The sequence below is a fragment of the Chelmon rostratus genome, chromosome 10 (assembly GCF_017976325.1).
Source record: "Chelmon rostratus isolate fCheRos1 chromosome 10, fCheRos1.pri, whole genome shotgun sequence".
In the NCBI taxonomy this organism is placed as follows: domain Eukaryota; kingdom Metazoa; phylum Chordata; class Actinopteri; order Chaetodontiformes; family Chaetodontidae; genus Chelmon; species Chelmon rostratus.
In genome coordinates, this window is record NC_055667.1 from 9,462,996 (window position 1) to 9,489,679 (window position 26,684).

Sequence of the window (26,684 nt, forward strand, 5' to 3'; positions counted from 1 at the left end):
GCTACAGTATGAAACAAGGCTGATAACATGAAATGTGGTGTGGATGAAAAGTAGCTGGATCTAATTACTTTTGTCCTACTTTCAATGAACTTCATCTTCATCAACAAACTTTCTCCACATCAGCTTTCGGGATAATGATCTTCTCTTATCCCACTGAGATTTGAAGAAAGAAGGAGTTAACTTTGGAAATAGGCAGCGTTACTTCAGTGAAAGCAGACGGATTATCTGAGATGTTAATACCCATCCTGCGGCACCGCTGTGTCTTCCTTGGCCATGTGCACAGTAATATGGTGGATTAATTTGTATTGGTGTATAAATCTGTATACTAATCATTTCTTTCCTGAATAAAAAATGTTCCGCAAGAGCAAAGTGAGGTTAAGCAACTCAAATGAAGACTTGTTTCCTGCAGAGACATTTTGTAAACGTGAACTAGGATGTCATGTTTTCCCGCTCCACTTTTTCCATGTGGCACATTTGCTCCTGCGCTGAGAGATGGGATGAGGTGACAGACAGGCTAATTGTTGGAGGGTAATGGATGAGAGACTGTAACAGGTGGATACAAAGAGGCAGTTAGTCATGGATGGCTTTGTTATCTCCAATGATAATTACATTGACAATGTTCCAACTGTCGTCAGGTCAGCCCAGGGCTAATACCCAACAATGCTGCATCTATTATACCCCCACGTATCCCTGTGGCAGCGGATTTCGTGTCCAGGAATGTAGAATTACGTGTACATGAATGATGGGCTGTTGCTTGGATTCCCTCCTGAAATCTCATCTATATTCATTGAAATCCTGCTGTCCCCTAAAGGGATGAGGATTGTTCTGAACTGCAAGTTATTTATTGTCGCTGCTCGCAATCAGGAACGAGAAACAAGATATATGTAGACTTTTGCATTATAGTGATATGCTAATGAGATCATTGGGACCATCTGGAAAATGTCTCTCATTTAAATGTTGAATGAAGTGATTGATGGTACACTCTGTTGTGTGTAGGTAATACTGCTTTATTGGGTCTTGCACAGTGACAGAAGGCATGCTAAAGGGAATGACTCGAATTGTCAGGGAAACTCTAAAAAAAAACCCCACACAAAATACAGTTTCTTACAGGCTAAAAATAAAGAATGAATGAATAATATTAATGCTGATTGCGGCGCTTATCTTGAATGAGTCAACGAGCCAATCAGAGCGCCTGGCTGCTTGAAAAGGTGTTGGATGATGATCAGTACCAGGGAACTGGATAGCTCCTCCACAGCGAGCACGGCTGTGCTTTATTTTCAGGTTTGGAGGATTTCAGTTGTGTGAAAAGCTGTAGTTTTTATCCTGATATGCAACAGTGGCCTCTCTTCTTTGATTGTGGTTCAAACAGAGGGAGACTGAAAGGGAACTGGTCTGGCGTGTGTGACTTGAATACCCACAATGCTGCGCTACGACTGGATCAGACTGATACTCATAACATTATGACCACATGAAACACTCTTTTGCAGTGACTCCAGGACACTGCCATGAATGCTACATGAGCTTTGAATCTAACCCTTGCACACAGGTGCATACTGATGGACCTGTTCGATGTATTGATAGTACCACCATGTTGCTGTGAATGGTGAAATAAATCCTAACAGGTACTCTGTGTTGTGGCTTGTTGCTTTCTGCCCCGGAGCCAGAGTCACCTTGGCAAAAGCAGCGAGACTCCTCACCTTCATTCTGCAGTACAAAGCTGAGACAGAGCTGATCACAGGTTCCTCTGTGTTGACACACTAAGAGGGGCTGGATACCCTCCATTCATTCTAATAAAAGTGGCTTGCTTGGTGGTAATTTCTTTGAAGCATCCCTCATATTCATTACAGCTGCAACTAACACATATTTTCATTATCAGTTAATCTGCCATTTTCTCAATTGTTTTGTTGTATAATGAGCCAAAAGTGATGTCTTCAGATTATTTGTTTTGTCTGACCAACAGTCCAAAATGCAAATATATCCAGCTTACTATCGCAAAAGACAAAGGAAAGCAGAAAATCCCCACATTGGAGAAGCTGTAATGACCAAATTGTCCAACAAACTTTGCTTGAAAAATGGGTGACTCGCAGCACACGTGGATTACAGAGATAATGTACTGATTCAAGACTCTGTAATTTGCTGACATAGTGACTCAAATTATGATAATACAAAGAGTAATTTCTGTATCATTTTGGCCATTTTGTTACCTTTTTTTCTATGACCACTACACCAAAATGCCTGGCTTGGTTTTGTTCCTGTGGTCCTGTTGAAATTAGGGGTCTGTGATATTACTGAAAATCATGACCCAAAAATGTTTATGTTTTTATTTACAAAAATAAAAAGGATACTTCACTGGAAACATTATTCGACCTCTTTTCACTCTATTAACAATGTAAGGCAACACATCTTCAAAAATAATAATATAATATTATATAAGATGAGATAAAATAAGATAAGATAAGATAAGATAAGATAATGATATATGGTCAATGGTCAGTGTACCATGGGTCATATCCATCAATACATTTACATACAGCAGCAGCAGCAAACACACATACTGCTGCAGCTTTCCTGTAACAACACACCCAGCAGAACTTGTGTTGCAGTTTGTGTGGAGATAACGTTAGCTCTGGCTCTGTGAGACAACACAAAAAGCAGAGACTGAAACATTTTCCCACATCCAAGCTACTGCTCTGTACGACATAAACAGTAAGGGACAGTCCAAACAGATTAACAGTAAGAACCAAAGTAACTAAATCACCATTAAAAAATCCAGTGAATCACATAACCATGTTTCAAAAAACGTAAATAGCAACAGAATGTGATGATTTGCAAAACATTCAAACCTCATATTTATTTGAAAATAGCACAAAGACACACATCGAATGCTGAAACTCATCCTCATTTAGTATTTGATGCCAGCAGCACGTTTAAAAAAAAGTAGGGACAGAGGCAACAAAAGACTGGAAAAGTTGTGAAGTGCTAAAAGAAAACAGCTGGTGGACCATCTCAGTTAATGAGGTTAACTGGCAACAGGTTGTTAACATGTTGTAGTATAAAAAGAGCATCACAGAGAGGCTGAGTGTTCTGACGTAAAGATGGGAAAGCACACTCTGTCAGAGTGACAGGTGCTGAACTGACCTGCCTGCAGTCCCGACTTGCCACCCATTGGAAATGTTTGGTGCATTATGAAACGTAAAATCCAAAGGAGACCTGAACTGTTTAGCAGCTGAAATCATACATCAAGCAAGAATGAGAAAACATTCCACTTTCAACATGACAGCAGGTGGACTCCTCAGTGTTAAAAGAAGAGATGATGCAACAGAGCGGTAAACATGACCCTGACCCAACTTTTTGAAACGTGTTGCTGGCATTAAATTCTAAATGAGGATGTAATTTTTAAGAACAATAAAATTCCTCAGTTTAAACATTTGATATGTCGTCTTCGTGCTATTTCCAATAAAATATGGGGTTTCAGTGTTTGACAAATCATCATATTCTGTTTCTATTTGCATTTTACACAGTGTCCCACTTTTTTTGGAAACAGGGTTTTATTGGGTCGCAGCAGCAGCAAGTGTGGATATTTATCTTCTGTTCACCTAAGGCACAGCTCTTATTAGTATAAATGCAGGGAACTGTGCGGCCTTGGTGAAGGTATGCACTCTGTGAATGCTAGAGGCAAACCGTTTTCATAAGTATTGCCCATGTTTTCACTGCCACCTCAGCCTGTGTGTCCTCTGTGTCCTCTCACTGAGCTTTAATGTGCTTCTTGCACTGCTCACTTCATAATGAAAACTCAAGGACACTACGGTTTATGTGAAATTAAGTGTGGAGGTGAATTACCACGAAATTATCTTGTTTGCAAGTTTATAATTTTGATTTTGAGAGGATGCATTTAGATATGGGTCCAAAATGAGACTTCCTGCTTCTTACTTGAAATCCAGTGAAATGAATTAGACTAACAATAGCATGTGCTGGACTCCAATGACATTTTGATGTTTCCTTCTCTTACAGGAATCTGTTGGACCGGGACACTTTCTCCAAATCTGACCCCTGTAAGTTCGCAGCTTTTTGCAATGCTAATTGTAGCTTAGCTTTTCTTTGCTTGAAATACGGTTCATTGACACCGCCTCTCCTTTTGCAGCGCTTTACTTTTTACTTTTGCTGAGCTTAAGTTTGATTCAGTTTACTCTGCTATTTCAAAGTGTTCCTTCAATAACTGCATATCATTTGCACAGTAATGCGACAACCTTTCCTCACCGTGAGCTACAGAAAGTACCTTAATACATGCAGGGTATAAATGCCTGTCTTTGAATACAAATGGCTATCTTTTGGTGAGACACATGGGTAACTGCCATAAAGGCATTTTCTTTGATGCTCCCTTAGGGATAGAAAAATGGAGGAGACATTTAGCATAATAGGGAGGAGGTTCAAGCCCTTTGTACAGACAAGGTACTGGGAAATGATCACACTCGTCCTGTTTTGCAATTGCCTGAAGATGAACCTTTGTGATATACGACAGATCACGTAGTGTTCGCCAGCCTCAGCTTCACCTGAAAGCGCAAAATCAAACAGGAATCAGGAGAATCCCACCGGTGAGAAATTGTGTTTTGATTGCATGGCTTTAACTGTGCTCCAGAAACCTTCAGACTTGCTTTAGATCTTTTGTTCTCTGCACTTGGACATCTTACCCAGAATTTGATGCGGCGCAGCATCATCAAGCTTGGCACTTCATTATGCTGTCAAGGCGTGGCAGGATAATTAATGATGAATGTCAGCAAAGAAGGAACAAAACAAACAGCATTTCAAGAAGCAGGATGCTTGATTGAGACTGTTTAGTGACAATGTATCCCTCTGCTCTCTTTCTTCTCAGTGGTCGTGTTGTACACGCAGGGCGTGGAGTCCAAACAGTGGAGAGAGGTAAGAGATCGTAGCCGTCCCGCTGTCACCGTGACTCAGTCATCATGTCTCCTCTCCATGACAGCACGCTCTCTGTTTACAACCTACGTCCTCCTCCCCTCCTCTCTCTCTCTCTCTCTCTCTCTCGAGGTAAATGCTGTGGGTGCCAATCATGTGCAATTGATTGACCCTGCGAATGGTCGTACGGTGGTCAGCACTGTGTTAGCTGTGACTGATTGGCTGATTAAGGTGACAGCTACTCGTATCAATAAAGATTTGCCTCTGCGTCAGAGTCCCCACTGGGTGTTGGCCACTGGGCCTTAATTAGACCAGAGAGACAGATAAAGTAGAGGAAGGCAGATCTTGAGGCAATACAGAGGCTCCTTCTGGGATTATTATTCATCCTTGTAATCTCAGGGAATGGACATACAGAGAAGCGGTCACTTAAATCACATCTAAAATGGGAATATTTCATAATTCAAAGAATTTTCTTGCACACTGTTTTCCCTTTTTGTCTCAGGCAGCCAACCATTCATCGTGATCATGAAACACTTTCTTTAAAAGCTAAAAACCAGCGGAGTCAGAGATGTATGACACAATCAATAGTGTAAATACATGCTACCTAACAGGAAGACGGCTACTCCTCACACTCCTAACAATCCTTTTGATTGAATTCGCGCACTGTGTTTATTGACTCTGCAGATACCCCAGTGTCACGCCAGTGCACAGTGGAGTGACACACCACATTAAGAGTGGGAAACACAGTATTATATATATCCAAGATATAAAGCCTTCAGTTTAAAGATGTGGTGGCTGTGGGCCCTGAGAAAGGGAGGAAAGTTGAACACAGAAGTTTTAGCATTGTTTCAACACAGGTTGATATTATTGAGTTCAATATAGATGAGAGACAGGAAATCTCACCTTTTATATGTGGCAAAGCAACACACACACACACACACACACAGACACACACACACACACACACACACACACACACACTGATGTTTGACCTGCTATTCTTGTGAGGACCATCACTGACATAATATAACCATAATCGTCGTAAAGAAATTGTTTGGAATGAACACTTATTCACTTTTTTTGCCCAGAATTAGATGAGAGGATCGAGACCACTCTCATGTCTGTACAGTAAATATGAAGCTACAGTCAGGAGACGATTAGCTTAGCTTAGCACAGAGACTGAGAGTAGGGCTGAAACAGCTAGCCTGACTCTGTCCAAAGGTCAAAATATCTGCCCAGTATCACCTCTAAAGCTCACTGGTAGCACGCTGTATTCATTATTCATTGTCATTTGTTTCAAGTGTATTGAAGCCGATGAGTTATGTGTGTTATGAGTTATAAGTCTCCAGATGCTCCACAGTGTTATCAATCTTCTCTGCAAAGAATTCTTTCCCAAAGTGTCAAACTGTTGCTTAAACAATCGTTTGAAGGAACGAGGACGGGCCGAGATGTCCTCGCCCTCAGGGTTTAAAGCAACTGGCCCTCACAAAGATTGAAGTGCATCTTTTATGTGTGATTGTCATGTCTGCTAACCTTGCTCAGCAGCAGGGCCAGTTAACGTGAACGATAGACTGAATGATCGATTGGCTGGATATTTGATCAATTGTGTAACTGATTTGCTGATTAAGTAAGTAAGCAGGGTATCTCAGCCGCTTGAGAAATGGTTTCATTGCTTTTTTGCCACAGTAATCACTCAAAGCAAATAATACTTGAGCTTGGTGGCTGGTAGCAACACCGTGATATTCCTTTTAAAAAAGCGACAGAGTAGTTTTGCTGATTAACGTGCAAATGTTGACAAGCATCAAGTGCGGTGTTCAGGCAGGAAGAGCCTCCTACACCTGTCACCTCTGCTTACACCGCCCCACCTCCAGCTTACTCACTGTGTGTACAGTGAGCGTCTCCCCCTGACAGAGATATGGGCCTGTGTTTTCAGCGCAGACGACAGCTGGCTTTGTGAGCGGTAGAGTCAAGCTGCGCAGTATTGATAATGCTAAGCGCCTCTTTTTTCCGTCTGTCATGTAATATGTTTTTGTTCTTCCGAGACTAGATACGGTTGGTCGGAGCACCTTTCACCGTGCCACCAACCGTTCGTAATCCAATTGCTCTTCCTCGGGACAAACTCCCCCCATCGGCTGCTTCTCCGTCAAGAGAAGAGCATGACAACAAATGCTTATGGATAAATTGTGTTTTCATTCCAGGAGGATGCCTTCATCAGCTCCATTTGACACCTGTGCCCCCTTGACTAATTTTTGTTAGCATCTGCAGTGGAATATATTAAAGCTGTAGCTGCAGCCCAGCAGTCCCCATGACTTTAAAGTCTTAATCTTCAACTCCCTCGTCTGTAATTACTCCTAATGCATGACAGGTTTTCCTCTTTCTCCTGCTTTCACTTAACGGAGCCGCTGACACAATACAGCGTCCCTTTCATGGACATTAATCTTTTTACCAAGATGAATTTTCTGACATTGCAGCTCACAATTTATCCTCGTTAGGATTATTGGAGGGGAAGAAGTGCGCACTGCAAGTGCCCAGATATCCTGGGGGGTAGTTCATAATTAATTGTAGTGCTTTGCAACTCTGGCTTGACTGACTTGCTACTTGCAAAGGTAGGGATAATGTGTGGATTGGGAGATCTGTTATTTCCTCGGGTGGTTGTTCTTTACTTTGATGCTGATTCTTCCTTTGTCAAGTTCTGCCTGAGACCAAAATTGAATATGCTGTCGGCCCCACGCTGCCACATTCAGCTCCCACAGTATCATGAAATCGTCTCCTGTTTGCCAGGTGGAACTTTCACTTGTTTTGCACCTGCTGGAAGGGAGCTCTGGCACTTTCCGTCAGGGATGGAGAGGAGAGGTGGTGCCATACAGCAGTTAAACTTTTATAGGCTTCGACACACTTTTATGTTTGACGGCAGGTTACACTTCAGCAGACCCACTCTGTCAAACTGTCACATGTTGCACACAATCCAGCCTGACTGTGTTTGCTATAGCATAGGCGTCCATCTGTTAACGGTATTCCGCTGCCTGGAATACCTTTACTCGATGTGGCTCCCCCGTCATGTCCTGCTTTGAGTTTTACCCCCACTGGATGTAATCACAAAGGTGTGAGCCTGTAATCCCGCTGTTTCATCTCCTCATTAAGCCCTAGCACCGCTGTTATTAATTCACTGTGTCAGTTTATGGTAACACTTTCTACTGGGGAGCTTTTATTTATGCAGCTCAACATCAGCTCTCCGAGTTCTGAATTATTCATTTTGGATACAATTAATGTGCGTGTGCGGGAGGCGCAGATCTTTCTGTGTCTGTTGATTTGTTAATCAGCACATCAGCTCATCAGAAGGTCTTGCTCTGTAACACTGACAAATCTGCGTCTCCGCTGGCAGCCTCCCATTTTCTCCTTAACGCCAGGGAACAGGAGATAGGTTGCCATCTTCTCATCATTTGTGACAGTTCCCTGGCATGGAGACAAAATGTGAAAGTCACTGTTTTGCTCTGCATTTGTCTTGGCCCCCCCCTCCATCCTCCTCAGCCCCTTGTTTTTTTCTGAAGTGGCTCTGAGAGCAACAGTGGCGTTAATGTGGTATTAATTAAATGAGTGTAATTGGACTCAATAAAGTGCTTTCCTCAGGCTTGCTCATCCCAGCACAATGAGAAGAAGCGAAGAAGAGCTGACACCGACTTCTGTTAATCAAATCTGAGCTTATCCGGAGCTGCGGGTTCAACACGGTTGCCGGGGGCCTATCGAGGGGGTGGGGAGAAGTAATGGAGCAGTGGATGTAGTTTCTGTGTGACTGCATGATGTACTGTTTCAAAGCTCCTCATCTGTCTTCCTTTTTCCTCCCTTCTCTCCTTGTTCTGATGTAGTTTGGGAGAACAGAGGTGATAGACAACACGCTAAACCCAGACTTTGTCAGGAAGTACATCCTGGACTACTTCTTTGAGGAGAAGCAGAACCTGCGCTTTGACGTGTGAGTTATTCCATTTGATCCGGTCCTCCGAGGACTCACACCGAGGCACCGCCCTCTTCTAACCCAGTCCTCCAGTTCTTCTTTTTGTTTCCACCACAAGCTACTGCTTCTCCCTCCTTCACTTCCCCCATCTATCTCTTCAACCCCCCCCCCCCCTCCCCCGCTTTCCTGTCTCTCATTTTCTCTCACCGACTCCCTTTTCTCCTCTCTTCCCTCGCTTGTCACCAGCCCGGCACTCTCCTGAGGAATTATTCATCAGTGCAGTGTCTCAATAGTCATTCGTTGAAGGGAGATTGGTATAAGGGTGATAAATATTTCATACAAAGTTTTATCCTTAATCTCCCTGCTGCTCAGCAAGGCAAATGTCTGAAACCAAGTCCCATAAGACTTACGAAGACCCCCATCCCTCCCTCTTTCACACGTAGCGGCCGTCCTCCTCAGGAAAAGGCCAGCCTAGCGAGAGGGTCAGGAAGGTGAGGTTTCATTTTGAGCTCTCAGAGAACAGAGTTGGGATCATCCCCCCCCCCCTTGAAGGAGAACAGATATGCTTCCAAAAATCTGTCCCTTTTTTCCTCCCTTCAAGCATGAAGTCCCCTGTGGACTATCCAGGCCGGAGCTGCAGGTCTCTGAGGATTTTTAGACACTTAATGAATTCATTTGGTGTGTTATCATGATACGACTGTGGAACAGGGAAGGAGGGAGTGCATCCCCTCACAATTAGTGTTACTCATTTACATCTCTCTTTATCACAGAGGTGGGAGCCAGGGCATACTGCGGTTTAATTACTTTTACATTAAGTTTGACTGGCAGATGCTCAAAAACTTTCTCAGCTTTGGCGGATTGTTTCAATGCGATCCCCCGGGCATAGCACGGAAATTACATTCATAAACTATAGAATGACTTCCTTAATTAACTGTCACATTACTGCTTACACATTTTTTTTACCGGCCGTTCCCTTTTGCTCCCTCTATGACCCAGGTGTGTGATTGACAGGCAGAAAATGTCCACGCTGCAGCCAGTATTCTTTTATGAGACTCTGGATTAATTTGTTAGGTCTCATGATGTTTTCCCCACATCTTTGCCCCTGTGATTTGTGGCCTCTTTGTGATTTCAGGTATGATATTGATTCTAAAAGTCCAGATCTGGCAAAGCATGTAAGTGAAGAACTTTTCTTGGGAACACTTTGTTTTCAGGCACACATATCCACCATTAACTAGTAGTTATCAGCATGCATATTGGCTCTTTATTAATGATTCTAAAACCCTTATTAATGCCTTATTCTGGGGTTAGGGTTATAAAGGGTTAGTGGAAGCTAATGTACAACAACTTCCTTACTATAATTGGGAATTGTAGGAAAAGTCTTATGTTAATGGCCTAGTCATTGGCCATACAGAATAAGAGATTAATCAGTGCTTTGTAGTGACTTATAAAGAGCCAATATGCTACTAATATGCATGCTAATAAGCAAGTAATGGTGAATATGTGTACCTTAATATAAAGTGCTACCATTTTCTCTCTTTTTTGTGGATCAGGAGTTTGACGTTACATTCGATCCTCAAATTAGTTTGACCTGTTGTTATTGCATGTCTCTAATATGTAGGTTTTATGCAAACCAAAGTTTATGACATCTAAATGCTCAAATATATTTTGGAAGAATGAGTGAATTATGCTTCATCTGCCAAAATTCTGGTTATTTTTCTGTACCTTCCACCTGCTTCGATTCGTGAAATGAGGTATTTTATTCCTCCAGAGTCTTAATAATCAGATTCATTTGCATCTGGCATACCTTCACTACCTTTTTTCTTTTATGGAATGAGAAATGAAGCATTGCACATCATTATCAAAGCTTTTCCACACATTTCCCCGTGTGCTCTCTAGTGTTTGCAGTTTAGATTTTCATTTCCAAAGGCGGTGTGCAGTTTTTATGTACAATGTACATGTATTCAAATGGCAGTTTTGCTGAAAGGGACACTTTATTGGAGAACATACATTCAGGTGAACGACTCATTGAGGTGAATGTATGTTTTACACTGAAAGCTTTGATAAATAAGCTCCTACTCATACAGACACACAAAGAATATATTTGCAGCACTTGGTTTGCATACTGCCCAAATCTTCATCATTAGTTTTGCTTGTGGCTGTGATGCTTTTATTGTTGTGTTTGTGCATTGCGCTGCATGCTCTGGAAACAAACTGGTTTTGTGTGAGACTCTATGTGCCTTCATTGCTTTCCCTCTTTCATGCTCTTTCACTTTCCTCTTCCTCTGTGACTCTTTACCCTCTGCTGTTGCCATTCTACCTATCTGCTCTTTCACATATCTTCTCTTCTTTCTTGCACTTGGTTGATGACAGTCTGGTATTTGAGTCGTGTGCCTTCTGTTCCATGATATGCTCTGTTGTGTCACTGCTGCTGCCTGGTCTCTCTCTCCTCCTCCTCCTCCTCCTCCACCCTGGAAGCCAACTGACTTTAACGTACGTGTCTGCCTCAGACGTCCTAATTTATAACCGTACAATGCTTATGACAATGCTTAAATCCTCACCGACTCTCCTTGTTACCCCCGTGATCCACCTGACGTCCCCATCCTTTGCCCCACACCTACGTCTCTCTCCATTCCACTTTATGCTCCCCCCATGGCAGGACTTCCTGGGACAGGTCTTCTGTACACTGGGAGAGATTGTGGGCTCACCTGCCAGTCGCCTGGTGAAACCTCTAGGGTGAGTGTTCATTTTACTGTACTCATTCTCTGATTTCTCATGTGTCAAGAATAAGAGCCACTCAGAGCTAGGAAGAGTTTTTTTTTTCCTGCACTTATCCACTCAAGGAGACAAACAGAACAATTTTAACTTTGCAAACACAAGTTCGCAGATATTATCAGATAATGAAAAGTCAGTGCCACCTCTCAGCCCGTTCAAATGCACATTTTTCTTCTGCTGGATTTCACATGTTCCAGCAAAGATGAGCGGGTGATGAATATGTCTGCCTTCTAGAGCCATCTGTATTATACATTACGCTGCAAGATTAGACCCGCATGCTTGGATGGGAATGGGTAATTGAACACGACTGGGGGCTTCCTCGATGCAATTGCTGTCATTAGGGAGGCGATCTAGCACGGAGTTCGGATTGGAGTTGGCGTGATACACATGACACTGTCAACTCCGCTTCAACGTAAACTGGGAAATATGACGCCCTGAAGCCAATGGCACCCACAGACATGTGCGAGCCTCTTTGAGTTATGTGCTTCTTTTTGGCGAATGAGAAGGAGGGCCTGAACGACTACAATGCTTGTGTTTGTGTGTGAGACCGCAAAGTGCAGTGTGTGTGTACCTTTATGTGAAGTGCGAGGCGGTGCTGGCCCTGTCAGTGGGGGGTTTGTGTGAACAACAGGGCTTTGGTGTCGACCATGAACTCTGCCAGGGACTGGTGGCTGTGGATTACAGAGCTCAGTGCCCTTCAGTGCTGAATAAGAGGATGAGGAGGATCAAGAGACAGTGTTCACCACTATGCTGTAAACTAGGCTTCACTCCCCACATCAGAGGCAGACAGGAGGCTCAGCAGCCCCCAGACATGATGGACAAACGTATTGATTCTGCAGCTTCAGCAGGGCACCTTGATCTCCGCTGAGACTCTGCACTGATGCAACACCCAATTTAACTGCAGCACAGGGTGATGATGATGATATGGTTGTCGTTACAGACCACAGTTTGCTGAAGAAATGAGCCCTTATGAAGCTTGTGTTGCTGTTAGCTGTTCCGGTTTTATGTCAGTGAGTAGCAATTCAGAAACACAGGGAAAGTATAGGTTTCTTTTGAGTCTCTGTTCTTGATGACATTCAGTTAAGGGTGCAGTTTTATTCCACCTTTTTCTTTCAGAATAGCCAAACAGTATCCATGAGTAATGGAGATTTCCTCCCCTCCTGTGATAGACGATAGCTCAGAAGTTGTTTCATGGCTATGTGCTCCATTTCCTTGTCATGCGCCCTGATAGTGACAGTGCCTCTCTGGACTGGAGCTTTGAGGAAGGGCTCCCGCAGGGGCATAGGAAATCTGTTAGCCATGCTTAAACGAGCCTTCCCAAGGCACACTGCATCCAATGACCTGCTTAAGAAGCACATCAGCACCCCTTTCCCTATTTTCCACACTTCATTTCGCATTTATTCCTCCGCCTTCAACCACCAGATTCTTTTTCCCTAGTTTGACCCCCTTTCTCTTCATTGTGTTTTCTATTTCTTCTTGTTCCCCCTTGTTCTGCCTTCCTTTTGCTCCCTCATCCATCCAGCAGATACACACAAATGTGTACGGCTATACTAGTGAGGACATTTTACTGTTTTATCCTAAGCCGCGTTTCCGTCAAATGCTTTTGGTACCTACCTACACCTTAAACCTAGATCTGTTCTGGAGATAAACGCCTAACCGCCTTTATCTCCAGCAGTTGGGAAACAACAGACAAGACTTTTGTTGGTCTTCAGAAACTGCAGCATTTATTGACTGACTGTAACCTCTAGTGCACATTCATTGCCAGATTGACAACCATTTCCTCTGCTGTCACTTTTCTGACACTCACTCGCTCATTCACACACATTACGCACTGAGCTACTCTACTCTTACAACATCAAGAGCACGGTGGAGGACACCAAATGTTTTGTGCTCTTTCTTCCCGGTGTGGGGTTGCTCATTACAACAAGGAGACAGCCTTTGTCTGAGGAAAGGCTGCAGGCAGCACTACATCAGAGTGCAGACAATGAGACGACTCTGGTTGCTCCGATTCTCTCTGACCAATCAACAGACTGCTGTGTTTCTAGCTCTGCCTTTAAGTACTGGATCAGTGTGTGTTAGGTACCAGAGGGGTAACAAAATGGAAACATGAAAATAAGCGTTCTAGTGGGTAATAAACTGAACTAAATTGTACTGCCTGGTGGAAACATGGCTCTAGTCACACAGTAACCATAACCGCAACACATCTCACAAACCCAACCCAGAGCTGACCCCAGTCATAACTCTAACCTTCACCTCAAAGCCAAGTCTTAAACCTTAATAGTTTTTTTTTTTTTACCTTGCTGGGACCAAACATTCAGTCTGTGCACTGTTACACATTATACTGCGAATCTGCTTTTCCAAGTACATTTTAAAGAAAGTACAATTGCTGTGTATCATGTTCACAGGAGGTTTTAATAGAACAGGAAGCGTGAAGTTTTATTTATTTATTAATTTATTTTGGCATTGTAGTCTTTATTGGCATACTGCGGAGACAGTCAGGAAACATGGGAAAATGAGAAGGATGACAGGCAGCAAAGGTCCCTGAGTGGAAATTAATCATGGACAGTGCTGTTACATTGTGCCTTAACCACTAGGCTACCAAGATGCTGTTCTGTTGCACAGAAATCAGAAGCAGGTTTTCGGGTTGCAAAGCACAGAACGCTGACACTGGAGACCAGGGTTCATGTACTCCACTGCACTCAGGGAAAGATCATGGTTTTGGTTAAATATTTAAGCATAAGACGCCACTTCCCTTGCTTCCAGTCAGTGCTTACTTTCATTTAACCAAGACCATGATCTTTCAATAACTTTAACCTTGTGCTTTGCCTGAATATGGCCACAAAAAGCTGCTCAGCGCTGCTAATGTTGGAAAACAAAGGAAACATGTAAGATGTCTTTCATTTAATGTCACATCTATTAATCAAGCAGCATTAACTCGCCTTCAGAATGTACAGTATATTACGAAAACGTCATATTATGTGAACATCATATTGACTTAAATTCACTCCTGACTCTTATCTTAATATTAACCATAACCACCACATGCTGAATCTCAGGCTTTATCTTCAATTTTAAGGGGTCTTTAAAAATGTCTTGACCCAAAATATGTGTTTACTTGGTGAGCACTGAATTTTGGGGTGACTGATGCCATGTATGTGCACTCAGTATTCATCATGTTGTGGGACTTCTTGTATTCATTACATTATGATTAATATAATGTGCACGCACGTGCACACACACACACACACACTCCTCTTCATGAAAGCAGAAAGATAACCTGCTACTCACGCCTGGCTCAATAATTTGCCTCAATCATTTCTGAATTTTATGTTCTGTGCACATGGGGACAAACATAATATCGTGCCATTTGCCTCCAGGAAAATTTCCACAGGCGTATTTGTCTTGGGGAAAATAACAGGTCGGATGAGATGTATAGCTTTTCCTACATGCCTTTATTAAGACAGAAACATTTGCCAATGAAAGGAATGTGAGCTATGAGGCACTGAACTGATACAGTGGTACAAATCCTTTTCTGTATATAATCTGCTTTTAATGAGAGGCATGCATCAAAGTTATTGGTAGCTGAGGAAATGCTAAGCTAAATGATTGACTGATCCAGGTGAATGGCATCTTTTACTGAAAACATAGCAGCTGTGATGCAGCTCCCATGGCTGTGATTATGTGCATAGCCTGTGGGGAGGAATCATGATATGTGTGTATAGGTAACATGATAATAGAGTTCATTATACAAATGGTGGTAACCTCTCCTGTTGGAATGGTAAATTATACCACACACTAGAGCATAGGAATGCAGCACACCATTAGCATGATAAGACCATTAACATACTGTGACTGAACCATAAACAAAACTACAGTGACTGTTGGGGGTGCTGTGGTTGTGCCTATGGAGGCCAAGGGAGGAAAGGAACGGTACAACTATAGAAAATTATCTTTTTTTTTTATATAAATTAAAAGCTCTAAAGCACAGCCAAGGCTCGTCTGAACTGTAACCCACCTGTCTTCCACTTGTTTCTACAACGCTTCATATAGAGTCATAACTGAGTAGAAAGTCCAGGAAACATGAATGTGAAGTACAGTAAATACCTCATGCTCTGCCAGAATGTACCCAGGATGTGGAGGTGCAGTGGAAGTTTAATGTAATATTGATTTTATGTCATTGCTTCTGTTTTCAGTGTGGCAGTGTACCTTACTACGTTTTCTTAAAGTCCTTTAGCCTTTGCAACAAACTTTTGGGATGTGCCTTTAAAGCTTTAATGCAGAGGCTGCACCACAGTGCCACTTTGAATGCAAAACTTCAAAGTCAAAGGCCAAGCAGAAATTAGATTTAAGTGAGCCCAAGGGTGTAACTCAAAAATTAAACAATAAAAAACCAGAAGAGATGAAAGTGTGGTTAAACTGATAAATTCTCTCCGACATAATTTGATAAAAACATGGCAGATCTGCAGAACCAATATTTGATCAAAATCACAAAAAGCTTTTTTTTTGATAAACATCTTTTTTTAATCACAGCTCGACTGTTAATCATTTGTTTTCTCTGGTGTGGGAATTTATGGCTTAACATGTGCAGCGGCCAATGGGTGACGGGTCACGTTAATATCTGAACATCATAATAACACCTGTTTTAAATACGTGCTATCAATCCATCGGCAACATCAGTAAAGCAGCAGAAAGCGTTGAGAGAATGGTCAACAAAAAGTCCGTCTCACAGACTAGAGCTCCAAACGGCTCCAAACTGGCTCCGTCACTGCGTGATGAGGCCTCAGGGATGAGGAAGTCACAACAATCAGCACCGACTTTTCAACATTAAGCTTTGATTGACACACTGGCCAGTGCACATGTTAAATGATAACTGCTCACATCAGTGCAGATGCTGAATGATGAACAATGAACAGACTGATGAATGATAATGGAGTTTTTATAATGAAGCTCGGTTCTGCTTCCATCACATCAACCGTGTTTTCAATCAGCCGATTCATCTCTCGACCAAAAACCAGTCAGAATGTTTCCAGTTCTGAAGTGATTGTATCACAGTAAATCAGTTTAGTGTAAAATTGAATAATCTTCTAATACTCTCTAAAGTTCTCATCCTTGTGCTCCTGCTGAGGTCTAGGCATCAGTTCAACATTGATTCTGCACTCAGACATCTCTCTTTGCTCCCAATAATTGAGCTTCACACAAGTATTAAATACAGCACCACCAGTACAATCTAACTCAATAACAATTCAATGAATACCATGTCTCTAAAACCGGTTCTGTTTGATATTTGTTGAGACTGAGTCAGAGGTGTAGATTTAACTCTATGGCTATTGGAGCAATGGTTTATTTTGCTAGATTGCCTTTTATAAGTTTAGGTTGCACTTACATTAAATCACAAAGTAATAAGCTGTACTGTACTGTTCTTATCCATCCATACTGTAGCATCTATCCATGGATAAAGATACAATTGTGATTTACTGTAAGATGAAGAAACAGAAATGATTATTGTGGTCTTTGTTATGATAAAAATTCTTACTTTACCTTCAGTACTGGAAGGAAAAAGTACAACAACATCATCAGTCACTCTCAGATTTAATTTAAATTATATACAGGATGTAATAGGAAACATTTCACTGAAAAATGAAATTACATTGTGAAAATGATGACAGATTTCACACAAAGGTAGACAAAAGCGTCTTGATAGTAGCCGGGACTGTTGGCGTTGCCGCCTGAAATAACAGCAGTTGTTTGTTGCTGTACCTACTTAATTAAGCTCACAGAAGCTGTGTTGGCTGGCAGCTTATTTGTATTAAAATGATGAATTGTGTAAAAGGGGTCTTGAATATAAATGCGATGGCTGCATAACTAATGATATTGTGGTAAAAGACTGAGGCTGAAGTCACATAAAGGTCAGCTTCCTCACCAGCTGGTGATCCATGTAAAGGACATGAAAACACAGAGGTAGCATTGCTCTGTAGCAGCGTAGAGCTTGTTGGTCCAAGTATTTTAAGTATGATGAGGAAAACGTGGGAAAATGTTTGGCTGCCAAGCTTACACACTTGTTCTTATTTAAGTTCTTGAGGGTGAGGACTAACCAATGTGTTTAGTAAACTTAGCACTATCTCAGGTGATGATGCCTGGTGTTGTTTGGATGTAAATGTTCCCAAACCCCAGAAGGAATTGTGATAGCGTCCAGCAGCAGACATGTGCTGGTTGTGAATGGTTTTTAACATGACTTGTAACCCCACAGACTAATGTTGTACATTAAGTTATTAGAATGCTAACCCTTTAGCCTCAGTCAATGTGAAAGTGAAGGGAAGTAGTGCTCGGTTAGTACTGCATGCTAATGCAGCTTATGTTAGAAACAGTTTTCCTGTCCTCACACTTCTGCTCTTGTGCTTGTCATTTTGGAAGAGCGAGACAAAAAGACACCGTCCAAACTCTCTTGACTCACCACTCATAATTTATACGGAAAAGTCAAGTACATCTTTACGATGTCATGCTTACAAGATGTCAAACTACTACTCAAGTAGCTGAGCTGTATGACTCACCAGAACTTTACTCAGAGAAAACTGAAGCAGAGGGCATCACTTGTCTCATCTCTACTTCAGAGACTCACAGTTCCTTTAAAGTTGTTGGTTAATGCAGTTGGCTGACAGACTCGAGGGTACGCAGCGGCTGCTCCTCAGAGATGAAAAAAACAAAAAACAAAACTTGTGCTGCAGGTTTAAATGATGAGTGGGAGTGAGAGTTCATTTTTTGGTGAAACTAAAAACAAGTCCTCCTGATACTGTACATGGAGAGAGGGAAGCAGGTACTGTGTTTCTTTGCCCATTTAGCCCCGTGTTTGCCTGTATTACTTAACTGGGAGGTGAAGTGTTTTAGACGGCTTACAGTAATCAGCATCCTCTGCCTCGGGACATCACACACAATTAGAGCATTCTGCTGCCTCGCTAAATGCCAATTTGGGCTCCAAGGCTGAGCACTAACAAGAGGTCCCTCTCTAATAATGTGGATTCCTGCTTAGGCAAGGAAAAACTGGCCGTGCTGATTGTACAAGAACCATTTTTGTCAATTGAAACAGGGAATTATAAGGCAGCATTTTGGTTCCATAAGAGGCAAAAAGTCCCCCTTCTCAGCAGCACAGCTCTTTTTCACCTGGTCGTCCAACGTCCGCTTGATGTGTTCTGTTTATGATTCCTCAAGGACTTTGGCATCACACAAAATCTCCAAATCTCCCCTTTTTCTGCCATGAAAAGGAAAAGTTGATTTAATTTGCACTGTGGTTGTTGAAGGTCTTGATTTGTAAAGCTCTGTCAATAATAAGGTAATAGATTTTTGTCTTCGCACTAATAATGGAGGCCTCTGGTGCGAGAGCAGGGGAGGGCACCAGAGGTTTTAACTCTGCAGAATAGCTTAGCTGATTTGTTTTGCTTTCAGAGCAATGTTCATTTCTGTCAGGGCCACGCGCTGTCATCCCGCTGGAAAAGTGAGAAAGCAGCCTGAAAGCCTCTGAACGAGCGCTCTGCCGCCACAGTTTAACACTCCTGTGTTGTTAATCTATTCAGCGGGCGAAAACGATCTGTCGCCACGCAGATTGCAATCTATAGTCAGCAGTAACCACCACAGTGGAGGTCAGGCCGACCCACTGTAACATGATATGAATTCCATTACTGGCCGCCCAGCGGCAGGTGAGGGGGCGAAAGGTGCTGTGGCCTTGTGACACGGCGGGGATGAGGGAGAGGAGAATCAGCTGTGATTTGATGGCGAGCACCCTGAGTGGGAAAGTGGGATAAATGCGACTTAACATCATAGGTGGAATAACAAAGAGAGCTGGGCGCCTCTGTTGGCCTCTGATAGAGAGGGATGTTCTTGCATGGGGGGAAATTGAAAATGGGCTCGTTATGCCCTCTAGAGAAGGATTTTTCTTGTTGGCAGGACAGAGCACAGGGAAGGAAGTGAACGCTGTCATGACTTCGAGTTTTAGCCCGTAGACAGACAGGAAGTTTCTGTCTGATTGGCGGCTTCTCCTAATCCTCTCTTTCTTTGTCAAAACAAGCAATTTTTAGCTTGCAGGTGGTTGATGAATGGCTCATTTATTTAGAATCACAATAAATCAAATGTTATTATAGTGATTAAAGCCTGCGCCGTAATTTATGTAATCAAGACGTCAACAACGGTTTCATTACATCACTACATGCGCATAAAATTGAATGCATTTAAAACATAATGGCGTTTCATGTTTAGTGTCCAAAATTATCAAGCAAGAGTGAGCAAAATTCCCGTAAATAAGCAGATTACTGGTATTCATTGAGACGCATCAGTGGGAGACCTGGGGTACCCTGTGAACAGCACAGCGATAACTTGCACAACATGTCTGCAACAAAAGGGAAAAAAAAGGATGCCAGGTTGGCGACAGTGTGGTTTCATGCCTCGCACCTCGTTTCCTCTGGTGAAGAAAGTCAACACATTCTTTACTCTTGGTTGTTTTGTATATCCAGCTGACATTTTCTGCACCACATTTCTTTTCGCCCCATTTACTCGCTTTGTGCTCATTCTAACAAAGCTTCAAAGAGCTTAGCACAGGTTGCCTGTAGCTACCTGCTTTAAACGCAAACACCAGCTCCTCTCGCAGCAGCAGCAGCTCTCTTTTTCCTCTCGGAGAACCATGCTTAGGTATTCTGGTGTCCTTTTGAATTAGCCAGTGCTCTTTTCATCCTTTTTTTTTAATCCTAGTGAGGTGAAGGATTATGGCTGCTTATCAGTGTATGAAGATCAAGGGGATTATGGCTATAATCCCATTTGAACCCACATAGAGTTTTGTCAACCTTGTCTAATTCTGTTCAACTATGATCTGCCCACTGCCCCAAACGTTTACAGTGGCACAAAGCCAGATTATCTGTCATCCTCCATCTCTGCTGGTCTTTCACTCAACTCAAACCAGTTGGATCTGTTCATTTATCCATTGCCCCTCATCAACCAAAGAGATTCATTGGTTTCACAAACCTGGGCAGGCTCTCGGAAATCATTCTTTTGTGCAGTGAAAATGATCATATTTCTTGTCTTATTGCACTCCACCTTCCTAGATAAAATGTTTTAATTTGCCTGTCCTTAGGTGTGAAATTGCAAAGTAACAATCTTCCTAGCATGATAACACTGCAGTGGGTTTTGTCTCGTAGGAATGTGTGCAGACCCACCCTTCAATAGCTGCAGAGTGAAAAAAAAATATATATATATTTTCCCCCTCTTGGGCTCTCACTCATATTGTTGAGCAGATAGCCCTCCCCCACTCTCATATGCGTGACACGTTGCAGCGTTGTTAAATATCAAGACCATTCCTCATCCTAATGACCTAATGTGAACGGCATCAACAATTGCTTCCTTCTCCCTCTTCGGACTTTAATCTCACCAACCTCCATCCACCCCACCTCCATACTGATAGGCAATGGAGAATACAGGCATTGTGAATCACCATTTCACGACAGCGACTGCCTCTAGATGGGAAATTATAGAGGCCATACATCGAGCCTGAATGTCCATAATACAGCATGTCACACACAGTGATCTTTGATACTTGTTTTTTGGAGGCACAAATGACTCGAATGTGTTCTCCATTGGAAAAGAGACCATCAGCATTCTCATCGGTATTCTGCGGAACTGCAGTATCAGAAACTTTGGCCAAGTAATTGTAGTGATGCTGAAATATGCTGCTTGATCTCTTTCCATTCAGCTGATCAAACAGGGGATCTGTCAAGGCAGCTGTGGTTAACTCTGTTTCAGTGTGAGCTAAGAGCACGGCAGCACCTCTTCCTTCCATTTCTGTCTGGGTAAAGGAAGCCACTTTGCTACGATGCGCTGTTTCATTTCTGTCTCTGCGTGTTTGTTTCGTTATGAAGTTTTGTTTGATCCTCTGGGTTGCCGTTGAAGAGGGGAAATGGCAGAGGAGGTAGCCTCACTGACATGATGCTAATATGACTGTAAATATGAAACCCGCTGAGGTTTTCAGACAACACCAATACACATCATGGACTGGCATCGGATTGGTCAGGACCATATGGCACAGCGTCTGTTGAGTGCCAAGGGAAGCCTGTAAGTGACTGTATGAATTATGGAGAGTTGTGAATGGTGTTAAGTATCATAGCTACTTAGCATGTGGTTAGTGCAGTCACTGCTCTCCTGCATTGCTGAGATGCTGGAAGCCTTAATGCCTTTATTATATCGCATTAATCATTCACTGGAAGCACAGAGGCCTTGGATGATAACGGGCTGTCATCAGTCTTCTCTGAACAAGACCACCTCACCAAAACTATTCAAGTGTCTGCACTTTGCTCACTGAATTCAGACGTCATTATTGCTTCTGCAGAGTGTTCTGTTCTTTACCACTACGTCTCTTCACTGTAAGTCTTCAAGGAATTAAGTAATAGATCTGCATAAGTGTTTAAATTGATATTCTTCAACCCTGATTCCAAAAAATGGGACGCTGTGTAAAGTGTAAATAAAAACAAATTGCAGCCATTTACAAACGAGCTGTGTGCACTGACAAAGTGTTCCTGAGTCCATGTAGAGCCTTTTGAGGATGCTCCTGCTATACTCAATCATGATACTATCACCTGTTACCAATGTTTACCCGTGGAATGTTCCAAACAGGTCTTTTTGGAGCGTTCCACAACTTTCAGTCTTTTGTTGCTCCTGTCCCAACTTGTTTGAAACATGTCGCTGCATCAAATTCAGAATAAGCGCAAATTTACAAAAATCAATGAAGCTAAAGGGGTCAAAACATTAAATTGTCTTTTTATTGTTTTCGGTTGAGTATTGGTCAGAAAGAAAATGATCACATTTGTTTTAATGATGTTTTACACTCTGTCTCTACCTTTTTGGAATTGGGGCTGTGAACTTATGGTTGTTAATGCACTCAACAATCTCACCGAGGCACGGAGATGGGATGGGTGAGATGGAAGGGTGCTGCAGCCTTGGACAGAGTTATAGAATATTTTTGTGTAACTTTTCTAAGCAATCGTATACATAATTGTTGAAATGAATATTTGATTCTATCTTACTTTAGCACTGAAAGATGTTGTGTAATTTCACTCATGAATGTACTTGAAATCATGCAGAGAAAGCTAATCTATTTCGAAAAAAAGACATATTTTCACATAATTAAATGTCATTGGCTCAGTGTGACATGTATAATGTGAATGCTTTTGCTATTATTACGGCCTTATCATTAGTGTGGCTAAAAATCTGCCATTGCTGACATTATTAAATATAGGTGGCAATCAAAGAAAGATGAAGGTGTATCCAAATGGAAAGGGATCCTCCTCTGGGGAGCATTAATTTGCTTAGTATATTTCATGCAGTAGGCGTGTTGGACTTTATATGGACATTGATATTTCTTGTGTTCAAGTGGAACTTTTTGCCACATAGTGGGAATAGAGGAAAGGCGAGGGTGAGGTGAGTCACTAAAAATCTAACTGATGCATTTAAATGGTCGTTTAACAAGCCTGTGTTCACTTCCTCTCTGCCCTTCCAATACTGTGGGAAGTCAAGTGAGAGTGAATGCATACATTGCGTGGTGCCTAATATCAGTTGATATTAACAAACTTTAACATTCTGTTTTTGTTTCTGTGTTTTAAACACAACTTTGTTCAGAAAAATGTGATTGCAAAACAGTTCTCTTGTATCATTACTGAATTAACATGATCACATGTTGCAGTAATTTGCTAAAAATGTTGTCTCCTTCATCCATCCATCTATCCATCCATCCATCCATCCATCCATTCATTTTCTTCCGCTTATCTGGGGCCGGGTCGCGGGGGCAGCAGTCTAAGCAGGGATGCCCAGACTTCCCTCTCCCCAGACACTTCCTCCAGCTCTTCCGGCGGGACCCCCGAGCTGTTCCCAGGCCAGCCGAGCGACATAGTCCCTCCAGCGTGTCCTGGGTCTTCCCCGGGGCCTCTTCCTGGTGGGGCATGCCCGGAACACGAAGGCATCCAGGAGGCATCCGATAAAGATGCCCGAGCCACCTCAGCCTGCTCCTCTCGACATGAAGAAGCAGCGGCTCTACTCTGAACTCCTCCCGAGTGAAAGAGCTCCTCACCCTATCTCTAAGGGAGTGCCTCGCCATCCTGCGGAGGAAACTCATTTCAGCCACTTGTATCCAAGATCTCGTTCTTTCGGTCATGACCCAAAGTTCATGACCATAGGTGAGGGTAGGAACGTAGATTGACCGGTAAATCGAGAGCTTTGCCTTTCGGCTCAGCTCCTTCTTCACCACGACAGACCGGTACAACGACCGCATTACTGCTGCCGCACCAATCCGCCTGTCAATCTCATGTTCCATCCTTCCCTCACTCGTGAACAAGACCCCAAGATACTTGAACTCCTCCACTTGAGGCAGGAGCTCTCCTCCAACCCAGAGGGGACAAGCCACCCTTTTCCGGTTGAGAACCATGGCCTCAGACTAAGAGGTGCTGATTCTCATCCCAGCCGCGTCGCACTTGACTGCAAACCGCCCCAACACATGCTGGAGGTCCTGGTTCGAAGAAGCCAACAGGACAACATCATCCGCAAAAAGCAGAGATGAGATCCTTTGGTCCCCAAACCAGACTCCCTCTGGCCCTTGGCTGCGCCTAGAAAATCTGTCCATAAAAATAATAAACAGAACCGGTGACAAAGGGCACCCCTGCCGGAGTCCAACATGCACTGGGAACAAGTCTGACTTACTGCCGGCAATGTGAACCAAGCTCCTGTTCCGGTCATACAGAGACCGGCCATCCCGTCCCACGAGGGACACGGTCGAATGCCTTCTCCAAGTCCACAAAACACGTGTGGACTGGTTGGGCAAACTCCCACGAACCCTTGAGCACCCTGCGGAGGGTGTAGAGCTGGTCCAGTGTTCCACGACCATGTTTTGAGTGTTGTCTCCTCATTGAAAGAAATTCATACGTGAGATAAAGTACTTGCTGTGCACAGACAGTTAGGAAAACAGGTACTCCTCATTCAAAACTGAAAAGTATATGCAGAGTTTGTCTTCAGATGAGCGTCTGCAAGTGTGCTGTTCATTTTAAATGTACAACCCTGCCTCCTTGCTCGTTAAGTGGTGCTATGTAATCAAGTGCAGAGGGGACGTGAAGGAAAATAAGGCAAGCAATTACTGAAACACCCTGTCGGATTCATTGTTAGAAATTGAACGTCCATAGAAAATTTAATGAAAATCCCCTCAGGCAGGTAATACTCAGGCTAATATGTAACACTGTCAAGCCACTGAAACGATCAAAGAAACAGAGTTCATAAATCCTAATTGTAGAGAATAGAATACAAAAAATAAAGAATATATTTGTGGAGGAGCAGTTAATGCTGGTAACTGCTTGCACAAGGCTATTGCAATTAAACACCAACAACTGTTTACTAATTAAACTTGCCCAACTTATAATTAATATGGCTCTTAATGGTAATTTATTATCTAATACATACATACATATGAAAACTGGCAATTTTACAATTTATGACATAAATTGATTACTGTCTGTCTTCACATAATCATATACACTGTTGCATCAAAGTGGCAACCTTCAGGGCTGTAAAATGAAGCCAACATGAAGTGCTGCAGTTCCTTGAATGGCCACTTGAGACATCAATCGCCATAGACCCCCACATTAAAATGGCTAAACTTTCCAGCAGAAATAAACATGTTTACAGCCCGGTACAAAAAACTATTTTTGGTCTCTTTAGCTAATTTCCTCATTCATGCTATCTGTAAAGGGGGTGAGCTCATTTAAGTTAAATGTTAAATGGACATGGTTATGGGAGTAGCAGCTAGCCGCAGGCTTCAGCAACCCGGCTTCACCCACAGTCCGCCTCAGCTCCAGCCATGGTCCACCTCTCTCCTCATTTTTGGATCAGCTAGGAATTTGGGGGAGTCAGGCACTGGCAAGATGGCGACAGCTGGAGCCACTGACACTGAGCTTCACAATAGCTCTTCAGAAACTTTTGACGTCGAGTGACGTCGCAGAGACTGCCTCCATGTTTCATCCGGTCTATGGATGCGACACTGACACTGCCCAGTTGCACTGTTACAAAGTGAGATCATCGCAGCACATTTTTCAACTTTTTCAACCAGTTTTGATGACATAACTTGTCCCTTCAGCCCAGAAGATACCATAATATATCACCCTACATCACGAAACTGAAGTAAAAGACAAAAAGACATATTTGCTATTATACTGTATATAGATGAGCTTGATGATGTAACCTGAAACACTAATGCTGTCATGTCATTCTGTTGACATGATTTGGTTGGCTGGGGATCGTCCGACTGTTAAACATCACAAAGTACCCTAATGGTGTTTGACAGTAGTAATTTGAATATTCAAATGTTTGGGTAGCAGCAGAATCAGTGGAGACAAATATGACATATTTACATGACCAGCTGATTAAAGCACATCAGTTCCTCACTCAGTCAGTCTGTGGGCCTTGCTGATAGCAGATACCACAGGAAGGAGGACCACAGCGGTGCATTTCACATAATTTCATCATCAAAGCGTTTGCCCGCTGAGGAACCTTAAGTGAATGAGTGCTGAGCGAATGAGGCCTCTTGATGGCGCGCACTTCATAACACCAGCCATCACATTTCAGTACAGAAGTTGTGAGAAATTACTGAAAAACTGTCGGTCTGGGCAATAAAAATGAACTCACGTGCTCCAGATAAATGACAGGAACTGTATTTATCCATTCAGTGCCTGCTTGCTCTTCAGGTTAACTAGTCATTGTCAGAGAAAATGCCGCACTCAATAATGCATGCCTAATTTAAAAGACCATTGCCCTTTTGGTACCTGCTCTCATCTCAGCAACAGAGATTAGAGCAGGGTGGTGCATCTAAAGATGCCTGCAGCTGGTATGTAACCAATCACCGGATCTCACTTATCAGTTTGATAGGAGAGTTGGATGTCATGGGGACCTAAGGGAAATAACTTGACCTGGGGCATGTACAAGGTTCACTGGCCTCGTTGGTGAGGGCTTTACTGGCACTTTGAAGCATCGTCAAACTGCGCGG

At 42.8% G+C, this 26,684-nt stretch overlaps 1 protein-coding gene across 1 annotated transcript in view; it reads left to right on the forward strand.

Moving 5' to 3' along the window:
• The window catches only part of cpne5a (copine Va), a 70,273-nt gene that overhangs the window by 8,499 nt on the left and 35,090 nt on the right, over nucleotides 1–26,684 (forward strand). The window contains exons 2-7 of the mRNA XM_041945271.1: nucleotides 4,012–4,052; nucleotides 4,871–4,917; nucleotides 8,778–8,881; nucleotides 9,996–10,035; nucleotides 11,339–11,353; nucleotides 11,520–11,596. Coding sequence (XP_041801205.1) covers nucleotides 4,012–4,052; nucleotides 4,871–4,917; nucleotides 8,778–8,881; nucleotides 9,996–10,035; nucleotides 11,339–11,353; nucleotides 11,520–11,596 — 324 coding nt within the window. The remainder of the gene's footprint in view (nucleotides 1–4,011; nucleotides 4,053–4,870; nucleotides 4,918–8,777; nucleotides 8,882–9,995; nucleotides 10,036–11,338; nucleotides 11,354–11,519; nucleotides 11,597–26,684) is intronic.